Source organism: Pempheris klunzingeri, chromosome 15, assembly GCF_042242105.1.
Source record: "Pempheris klunzingeri isolate RE-2024b chromosome 15, fPemKlu1.hap1, whole genome shotgun sequence".
In the NCBI taxonomy this organism is placed as follows: domain Eukaryota; kingdom Metazoa; phylum Chordata; class Actinopteri; order Acropomatiformes; family Pempheridae; genus Pempheris; species Pempheris klunzingeri.
Window position 1 is genome coordinate 4893269 of NC_092026.1, and position 10991 is coordinate 4904259.

The 10991-nt window shown below is 39.5% G+C and overlaps 1 protein-coding gene across 1 annotated transcript; it reads left to right on the forward strand.

The window, feature by feature from the left end:
• Positions 1 to 432: 432 nt before the first annotated feature.
• Positions 433 to 6569, forward strand: LOC139214879 (sodium- and chloride-dependent GABA transporter 2-like). The gene is made up of 14 exons (XM_070845819.1): positions 433 to 619; positions 729 to 863; positions 964 to 1104; positions 1250 to 1325; positions 1401 to 1533; positions 1617 to 1751; positions 2193 to 2296; positions 2394 to 2518; positions 3580 to 3692; positions 3807 to 3944; positions 5099 to 5201; positions 5571 to 5671; positions 5842 to 6009; positions 6385 to 6569. Exons 1-14 carry the CDS (start codon positions 433 to 435, stop codon positions 6529 to 6531), a joined length of 1806 nt encoding a protein of 601 aa, XP_070701920.1. The 3' UTR covers positions 6532 to 6569.
• Positions 6570 to 10991: the final 4422 nt, after the last annotated feature.

Genomic DNA, 10991 nt, shown 5'->3' on the forward strand with positions numbered 1-10991 from the left:
TCTACCATTATACATCATATAAAACAGTCCACATTTCTTGTATTAGTGGAAAGATAGCTGCTTGTTAAACATACAGTGGGTAACACATTTTTATGCCACTGATGCACAGCTGACCAACGTGCATCACTGTTTGTGAGTTTGTTTGTGAATTGTGAGTGAAGCAGTTGAAGGACATTGCAGGGAAGTTTATCTCAGCACATTACTGCACGACCACTTTCCACGACATACAGGTGTTACTGTGAATACGGATCGAGTTGATGATGAGAGCTTGTAGAAGAGTTAAATGCTGAGCATCAAAGAAGTAACATGCATGTTACAGCACAGACTGTGCTCTGCTTGATGGAAATGTCCACTACAGTAGAGTCTTACATTTCTTTTATGAAAATTAATTAATTCTCATGACTTACATTTCAAAATGGCAGATCTGTCCTGATGGAGCCAACAAATAATCCGGAGAAAAATCTGAAAGATGACATCAATCCAAACCATCCCTCATTGAAGAGTGACAAGAGAGGCCAGTGGGCCAACAAGACGGAGTTCATTTTGGCAGTAATTGGAGGAATCATTGGGTTAGGCAATGTTTGGAGATTTCCATATCTGTGCTTCAAAAATGGAGGAGGTGATATTGTGATTCAAAAGTCTCATTGTACTGTCCAGCAGAAAGTTCAATGTGAACGCACTAGAAGAATTATATTAAATCAGTTACTTTGCTAAATTGCTCCCTTTAGGGGTCTTCTTGGTCCCTTACATTGTGATCCTGGTCACCTGTGGGATCCCCCTCTTCTTTCTGGAGGTATCTCTGGGACAGATGACACGTCAGGGTGGAATCACATGTTGGAGGAAAATATGTCCTTTATTTGAGGGTACTGTTACTTAAATATTCAACACAGTGCATGTTGTATTTGAAATACTTGTAACATAACTCGAGTGTTTTGCTAATGTTGATCATATTTTTGTCAATAGGTCTAGGCCATGGCAATCAAATGGTAGCGCTATATTCTGCGATATATTATATCGTCATCCTGGCTTGGGCCTTCCTCTACCTGTTCTCCACCTTCCACACTGTACTCCCCTGGGCCAGCTGTAACAACACCTGGAACACAGGTACACATCTGCAATATGTCATAGATGATGTTGTATGTATTGTATTTAAAATGCAGTGTTTATTTTCACAGCGCTGACTCAATATCAACATAACAGCAAGTTTCTAGCTGCTCTAACTTGTTACTGTTCACTCTCCCACCTCAAGAGAACTGCATTGATAACAATCAAAATGACTCATTTCATGACCAAAATGCAACATCTTCAGTTGAAGAATTCTGGCAGTAAGTACCCATATTATCAAAGATGTTATAGAGTTATAAAAGTGTAACCTGACATCATTTTATGTCTGCACGCAGGAGGAGAATCCTGGGTTTGTCTGCGGGGATCGAGGAGGTGGGTAGTATCCGCTGGGACCTGGCTGGATGTTTTTTGCTGAGCTGGATCATCTGTTACTTTTGCATCTGGAAAGGAGTCAAGACGTCAGGAAAGGTGAGATGTATGCACCTATTCTGCTCACGATAATTGAGGCGCAAAAAAATCACATTGAATGAATTATGTATTGGTTCTCTCAGGTCGTCTACCTCACGGCCACTTTTCCTTACCTGATGCTGATTGTGTTGTTGATCCGTGGTCTGACGTTGCCAGGAGCTGCAGATGGAATTCGATTTTATTTGTCTCCTGATGTGACTCGTCTGGCTGATCCGCAGGTGAGATTTATGTGAGAGTGATTAACTGCACATGAGGCACCATCAAAACACACTCGTTCAAAATACCTAAACACATGCAGCAGTTACAACCAATTCAGTTGTTTTAGAGGGGACATATTTAGCAAAATGCACATTTTTAAAGTAATTTCAACGGAAACGTGTGTCTGTTGTGTATAGAGCCCCTCAAATATGTGAAAATACCATCCTCTACCTCTTTTCCTGCTCCATCTTTCAGAAAGTCCTTGTGTAAACATGCTGTTTAGATTCGGCCCCTCTTGTGACATCACATACGGAAAATTAATGGGGCGCCTTTGCTTGGAACCAGTATGCACAGTATGAGAAGTTTTTTTGCTGGAGCATGTACAGCATGTTAAAATATTCCAGTGGGAACCCCAAATAAAAGTATGACTCAGAAAGTGAGAATAATACGTCTCCTTTAAGGTGTGGCTGGATGCCGGGAGCCAGATATTGTTCTCCTATGTTGTCTGCGCAGGCTGTCTGCAATCTTTGGGAAGCCACAACAAATACAACAACAACTGCTACAAGTGAGGAGAATTAATTTTTTCTATGCACGTACTCGTGATGCCTTTAAGTGTTTATGTGATGCAGGATATCGTACATAAACATCTTTTCTAATTCCAGAGACACTTTTGCCTTGTGCACGCTCAACAGTTTAACCAGCTTCATTGCTGGCTTTGCAGTCTTTTCTGTTCTTGGTTTCATGTCATATGAGTTAGGTGTCGACATCTCTGCAGTGGCTGAATCAGGTATGGGATGTTTTCAATAATAAATATCTTCCAACATGTTTTTCTTTACAACACTTGATGAAATAAAATAAATCAATTGCAAGTTTTAATTCCAAATTGATTTGTTTAAAATTGTTTGAACCAAAATTTGGATTTTGGTCCCCAGATGGCGTGTGGGTCCTCACAATGCTGTCATGTGCCAGATGCTTAATTTTTAATTGTGATGGACAAGGCCTCACTCTCCTCCTTGTATATGTACAGTATTTATGGGGACCCTGCATTTCTTTGTTATTTCTTAAAGGCCATGAAAAGCAAATTTCTAAACATAGTATACATGTTAGAAAATGATTGCTGAAAAAATGTAGAAGGACTTCAGGATCTTCTGGTTGGGGCTGAAATGGTGGCCGTTGTTGTCAAGTAACCGCTCTCTAGTTAGTGAGGGTTGAACACCAGCCGCAGCCAAAAGAATGACTGCAGTAGCTGCAGAAGAGACTAAACATGTTACACTTGTCTGTTCACAAGTCTGCAGCTCTGATAATTACATGCTATGGAGCCTCCTATCACTAGCTTGTGTTGTTTAACCCTGTTGGTGTGGGGGAGGATCGCTGGCCTGTGGGATCAACAAGTCTCACGAGTCTAACCCGTCTAACGAGCCTGCAGCTAGATCACACATGACATGTCTCTTTAGAATAGACATCTGGTGACTAACTAACGTAACTAACGTCTATTTTAAGGCCTATTTCACGCACCATGCAACTATGCTTTGTTTTGTTTTCGCTGCTTAAGTGCAATGATATTTTAGGATGAAGCACACAAGGCCTTGAAATACATCTTAAACACTGTTTTAGTGATGGAGGAACACTAGTAAGGTGTAGAGGACAGGGATTCAGGGGGCACCTGCCTCTAAACCAGCTTGGGTATATGTGGCCAGAATTTAGAGTTTTAGTTGTAATTACTCACCATCTCAAGACATAAGCTCAGCAAATTCTACTTACTAATAATCTAAAGTCTAATGTTAGACTGTATTCTATAAGAGTACTAATGCCTAACCTATTCTGCCCTCTACTTTGGACCTGTTGCAGGTCCTGGTCTGGCTTTTATTGCCTATCCCCGGGCAGTAGCCATGATGCCTTTACCCCAACTCTGGGCTGCCTTCTTCTTCATAATGATGATATTCCTTGGACTGGACAGCGAGGTAAAGTGTTACCATTCAACATCAGATTTACTTACACTAACTGCCAAATTGTAATGATCAGTGTAGAAAGTGTAAAAATATGAGAATAGGTAATCAGTAATCTTTTACCCACAGTTTGTGTGTCTGGAAGGCTTGGTGACGTCCATATCAGACACGTATCCGTCCCTCTTTCTCACTGGTCAACGACGTAAACTACTTCTGCTGGTTATCTGTGCTGTATGCTTCGTTACTGGCCTGTTTATGGTGACTGAGGTAAGAGTTCATTTGTTTTACTTGGGGAATTAAAACTGTTTGGAAATACTGTACCTGGGACTTTCCAGAATTGGAGGACATTTGCTGCCCCACCCATGAAATTTCAAATAATTTGTGCATAAAATACTGAAACATGCTCTTGTTTTGTAAATTACACCTAAATTACACCTAATTCTACACAGTTCTAGAAAAAGTGGTTCTGAAATCTGATCTAAAATACCAAATAGCTCTTGAAAATCCCCTAAAATGGCATTTTTCTCTTGTCCCACCTTCTTAGCGACCAACTTTGCATGTAAAATATAATAGTTAAAATAACTAGTTAGTTCAAATCTACCACCATGGGGAGAAGACAATTAAGTCCTCTCCTCTATTTTTCATATTTTTCCAATCATGTCAGCCATGATTGAATGTGTCACTCTAACCAACGCAACCCTGTTGCTCATGTTATCAGAATAAGACAAATGAGTTTCAGAGTTTTCTTTTCTTTATCAAATGATTATGTTTGTCCTTGCCTCAGCTAGCAAAACATCCTGGGAAAAAGCTAACATTAGCATTGAAAGATATCGAAAAAGGGAAGACGACAAGACAGACGAACCGCAGTGTGAAAGAGCAGCGTGCCCAGTGAAGAAAGTACTAAAGTACTAAAAGATAAATGAAATATTATAAAACAACACTCCCGAGCTGTTATTCTCTTGTTTTTTAAATAGTCTATAGATTATATGCATAATGTATTTGAGCAAATATTTGAAAATACTGAAATTAGAAAGTAGAAATTAGAAAAATGCGTGACTATTGAAAAGTTGGACCTAAAAAGTTGCTTAAATTGATAAATTGAAAGTGAAATTAAACGAGTATTCAATGTGAATGTGCCTTTTTTTTTAACTTAACGGACAATGAACATAGAGAACAACAACTAAATCTTGTTATAAAAAGTGTACCATTGATGCCTGAGCTCTACGAATTCCTGTACATAACAGAAAATTATAAAATGAGGGGTCAATTCTTCGAAAGTGTTGCTACCTAAACTGTCCTCCACTCCTGGAATGACCCACCTGTCTGTCTGTAAGCCTCTAATCTGTGTCAAATATGTTTTTCCTCAAAACCTTTTTCTTTTCTTTGCTCTTCATGTGTGTTTTGTCTGTTTTGTGCTGTAGGGAGGACTTTATGTATTAATGCTGTTTGACTACTATGCTGCCAGTGGAATACCAGTTATGTTTTTTGCCATTTTGGAGACTGTTTGTGTGGGATGGATATTTGGTGAGCAACATCGTCATTCAAGGACAATGTGCTTTTAGTAAAGTAATAGCACAGTTGGTTATTCTAAATTAGCCACCAGTCACACTCTATATTTTGGCCTCATAATCAATAACTGTATAATTGATAACTTTTCAGCAGTTTTTATAAGACTCAGAATTAGATCAGAGTTTCTGAAAGAGTTGTCTTTGTTGTTTTGATCAAAATATTACAAATTATGCTGACAAGAAAAGTTTGAATTGGTATTTGATCACGACTCACTTTGCAAATCATTTGCACTGAACCTTTAATTCATCCTCGTATTGTAATGGTGACGTGCTCGATCATTCGCTTTAAAAGTTGATAAAGCTAATATCGCTGTTTGCCTGCAAGGTGCTGATCGTTATTACGACAAAGTAAAGGAGATGATTGGCTACTACCCTTCGCCTTATATGAAGTACTGCTGGAGGTTCTTCACACCGTCTGTCTGTGTGGTAAGTAAATCTGTGGTGCATTGTTGTGTCTGTAAGAGGTCAAACTGAGGAGACAAATTCAAGAGTGACATCCAGCTGAAAAATAGGACAAGAAATCATATAACATGTACATATATACAAATATATGCTGTTAATTTGATGCTTTCTACATGTCTCCACTGTTTAAATAGGGAATATTGCTGTTCTCTCTGATCAAGTTCACCCCTCTGAAATACGGCACCTACCAGTACCCCTGGTGGGGCTATGCCATTGGGATATTTCTTGCTATCTCTTCAGTTCTCCTGATTCCTCTGTGGGTTCTCTACAGTATGGCTGTAACCCCGGGAACAGTGAGAGAGGTGAGTGTGTCTACTGACAGCACCGAGTACCACAGTCATCACAGAGATTAAGTTATTAAGTTATTATTAACAGGAAGCTAATAAAGCATTGTGTCATTCCGAGGGAATCAGTGTTACCGTTTGTGGTAAAAGATCACGTCCTTGAATGTTGTCTGATCAAACCTGTTTGCAGCCTCAGAGCTATTTTAGCAACATGTACCTTAAGGACACCTTTGCAAGATCTATTTCAGTTCCATGTGGGCTCCACAACTATGTTCCCCTCTAGGAAGTTTATTTTTGTCACTCTGCATTCACACTATTTTATGACACCTCTGGTCTGTTACTGTGCGAGTGATCGGAAGACGAGTTCAGTGGCAAATTTTGCTCTTTTTACAGAGACTGAAAACGTTGTGTACTCCGGCAGCGGACCTCTGTAGTGTTTCACCGAAGACGACTCTTCGTCCTGAAACACCACTTTCCAATATGGAGCTGTGTGTTTTAACTGAGAAACCAAACCATGTCAGTTCTGAAGGTCGACAGTGAGAGAGACATCAGCGATTAGATGCTTAATGGTCGACAGTGTTGGGCAGTGCATAACAATGAATACCCTCCAATAATCAGCTTCCTTCGATCTAACATGATCCATAAAGGTGGATCAAATTGCAGAGACATAGTGAAGGAAGATTGTTTAAGTTAAAGTTAGTATAAGCTACATCACATCTTGGGCTGATATTGCATTACGTTGTAATATTTTAGTTTTTGTCTTCTAGTGTTTCTTTGACAACCCTGGACATTTCTCATCTAGCCGTGCTGTCTCATTATAATCAAACTGAAGAATACTGCTCTTTGTTATTAAGATTCCCAGGGACGAGCATGTTCTGACAGGAAAGTTTGGTTCGATTGTCTTGCATCATTGAAATTATTATTTTTTTTTCTGCGGCTCTACCTATCATTCCTTGTGTGGCGGATCATGTTCAGACTTATCTGAAGTGTGAAAACATTCTTTTTTACATCTGACCTTGATTAGTTATGTGTATATATATATATATACACACACACACACACACACACACACACACATACATATATATATATATATATATATATATATACATATATATACACACACACACACACACACATATATATATATATACACACATATATACACACACACACACACATATATACATATACATATATACATACATACACACACACACACACACACACACACACACATATACATATACATATACATACATATTCATTTTTGATACATAAGTAACAAAGAAAAATATTTTTGGGGGGTTCCTCAACTGTCTTTAAATGAAAATGTAATGTATGTAAATGTAAAAAAAAACCCAGTAATGACTTACAGTAATGCACACTGTTGGCTGTGTGGGAACTTTGCTGCCAACGTAATCAATAAATCTTCCTGTTCAAGCTGCTCATGTTGTTACCTGAAATGACTCTTTACTGTTTCATGTTGGCAGTACACAGGCAGACATGAATAGACACTCATGTGTGCCTAGGTAGACAAACAAACAAACTGCAGCCAGTGCTCAAAAACCCAACATTAAACAGGATTAAATGTTTGGCTGCCATCAATATTGCATTGCAGTTACTGGCATGCAGAGCATATAGTAATTTCAGTTTTTCAATTCTTACAGATGAAATGTGGCTTTTTACATTTTTCAGTAAATCAGGAAGTTGATAATTACATAAAGTAATAATATGCACATGTGGTCTTACAGAGGGACTAGACTGAACTTTAGAGAATAACATGAAAATAATATGATAATATGATAACTTTCCTCATCAGGTAATCTCGTTAATCCCTCTGTAATGGATTACTGTTGTGTGTTTTTATAACCCTTTAAGGTTGGTTACATGATTTGTGCAATCATGCAAAATGAAATGTGGAGTAAGTTAACAACAGGTCGTGTGTTTTTCCATTGTGGGTGTTGTTTGTGACTTTCAGGAGGTGGTAAGTTTCTCTTTAGACAACATTTACTTTGTGTATCTGCAGTGGAGAATTACACTTACTCCTGTCGCTGTGACAAAGTTGTTTTATGTTTACTGATTTAAGTATTTTTTAATCAGTTATGTTACCTTCATTATGTACTTTTTATTTCGAGTAGCCTATTTTTACTCTGCTTCTTCTCCAGTTGCACCTGCTGTGTGAGTAAAAGAACACAAAAGGACGACAGAATATCGTCAGACAGGTCACACTCAATAAATCACTGCTTTTTACAGGACACGATCTGCTGCGGAGTATTTTAGAAAGTTCCCGAGACATTGTTGAGCTTTTTGTGACCATCTGATACTTTTAGACACTCTTAACAATTTATTTAACATGATTAACTAACACTGCGGCCTTCTGAGCCTTCTCTGGTTCGCCCAGCAGAGGGGGATAGATGTTAGATATTGGATCGCTGAGGAGCTGTCCCGTCTAGCCAGCAGCAGTGAGGGGACACATTTTACTATGCACATTATCGGATCCCAGATCTCCAGTGTCATGTGTTTATTGGTGTATTTTGATTGCTGGATTAATTCACTGTGGCCCTCGGACTCTGACAGGTGTTTAAACGACAGAGGGCTCAAACAAAGGCCATGTTACTGTAAACAAGATGCACAGTGTCTCACTTCAGCATCTCACTTTGAATTTCATGTATTCTTCTCCAAGGATCTTTACCAACATGCACCTGTAGCACATGAAAACACACACACACACACACACACTTCTAGTGCTTTGCAGTACTAAGACATTAAGACTTTCCACAATATTCATCAAATACCTGCATCCACCACATCTCGCCAACATCTGGCATCCAACAGTGTAGTACACCCAAATGCTATTTTAGAATTGGAGGTAGTGGATTAATAAACATAATACTAATAATACTAACAGCAATAATGATAATAGTAGAGTAACAACTTTTAATAGTATAAATTCAAAAAGGTAATTCTTCAACATGAAGATGAAAAATATTAGAATATACTGTATTTTAAAATATATATAAAAAATTAATAATTTAAAATGGAAATTTCTCTTTTAGACATAAAAAAAGTCCAAAATAAACACATTGATTTAAAGGTTTAGGTGACTGATGCTGCCAGTCTGTGGAATTTAATACATCAAGAGAGATGAGATGACCGCATTTGTCAGAAATGTTTGAAGTGTTTGACTCGACAGTACAATTTCTTTCCTCTTCACTTCTCTTTTTGTGTTTCTTGACCTTGATGTCATACTTCAAATATCACAGAGCCACTACAATACCAACATCCCCCAAAACCTAATGCTGAGTTAAAATGTCACAGCGACTTTGAGGAAGAAAAAAAACGGACTCATATTGTCTCAAGAATCCATCTGATAAACATAAAACTGGGGGTGAAAAAATGCAAACAAATGCTCCTATATCTGACAGGCCTACAATTTATCTGGGGACATTTTCCAATAATGTACTTTTCCTTGCAAATTTAACATGGACCCACCGCTGGGAGAAAAATGGGACAAGGTGTGCAAGCTGAAAGCCTTAAGACTGTGTGACAACCGTGATAAATGCAGCAGGCACTGACACGGCTATGGAAAAAGACAAAAGATACCTTTGTCTTGTCACAATAATCCTAATCTGTTTGAAGATGGGGCCACATTAGAGAGAATGAGAGAGAGAGAGAAAAAAGACGCAGGAATGGAAGCAGATTCCTGGTCAGCAGTGATAAATGCTGCTACATCAGAAACGGGGCTGAGTATGATGTTTCTCTCTAATGGCCTGATTGCTCAATTAATTCTGCGGCCTGTTCTTCGCCAGCCCCCTTTAATGTGGAAACAGCTATATTTTCTCCCAGATTAGTATAGATACAGGCTGACAGTCTGCACTGCTCAAGGTATTTGGGAGGTATAATTCATTCATAATGCCACAATACGCCCCATCTATCATCTCAGGTTTTTCATCCGCTAACTTGCCGCTTGCTCCCTCCTCTCATTCCAAGCTCCTGGCTCTTCTGGGGCGGGCTGGGGGTGGTGGAGGGGACTAAACTCAACCTGTAGTGTTGTGCGTGTGTGTTTGTACATGTGTGCATGAATATATGTGATTTAGAAATGTGATATATGAGAAGTGTTGTGATATGAATTGTGTGTGTGTGTGTGTGTGTTTGTTTGGGGCGAAGGGGCATGCAAGGTTGTGAGGTCGGCAGCTTCTCCTCTCCTGATGAATTAGCTGGCATATGCAAGCGATGAATTACCAGGCAACGAGAGTCAATTATCCAAAGAGAGAGAGGGGGGGGACGAAACATGGACCCTCCGCCTGTGGCCCCAGGGTCCCTTTTCCAATTCAGAGACTGATTTTCCCAAAATGTGGACAGGAAGAGAAGAGAAGCAGTGAGGGTGGGATGATGAGGAGTTGGGGGGGGGGGAGTAAAAAAAGAGAGAATGAATGAAACTGCAGTACATGTGTGTGTGTGTGTGTGTGTGTGTGTGTGTGTGTGTGTGTGTGTGTGTGTGTGTGTGTGTGTGTCCCACCATCTCCTCACCTTTTTTCCACCATCGCTCTCTCTCTGTCCCCGATCAAATCCAGAAGGCAAAGCGCTGTGTGAAAATGCAAAAGGCTATTATCAGGCCTTCAGAGTGCACAAATGCCATTTATGATGGATGAGTGTGGGATTTAGAAAGGCCTCCTGTCAAACAACGGCCGTTTCCCCTCCTTAACCGACCCTCTCTTTTTCCTCTCTTGTCTCTTGTATCAAACCCATATCAGGCCCCTGGTTGAAATGGGCCTAAGTGGAAGACATTTGTAATATATTGAAGTGGGTGTACACGTATAGTCACAGGGTCCCCTGCTGTTTTTGCCATTTAATTTCTAACCTATTTTAGAGGCGAAAGGGAAAGATGGAGTGCTCCTGGTTTATGTCATTTCTGAGAACAAGAGGAAAGCTGCAGTGGTCACTTCATAAGCCGTCCTAACGACACTGGTTCAGACACTAGTGACGTTAAATCATTA

Coding starts and splice junctions, on each gene's coding strand:
- LOC139214879 (XM_070845819.1), top strand. CDS start 433: ATGGAGCCAACAAATAATCCGGAGAAAAATCTGAAAGATGACATCAAT. Junction 1,326..1,400: donor TCAGTTGAAGAATTCTGGCA/GTAAGTACCCAT, acceptor GTCTGCACGCAG/GAGGAGAATCCTGGGTTTGT. Junction 1,534..1,616: donor GAGTCAAGACGTCAGGAAAG/GTGAGATGTATG, acceptor TGGTTCTCTCAG/GTCGTCTACCTCACGGCCAC.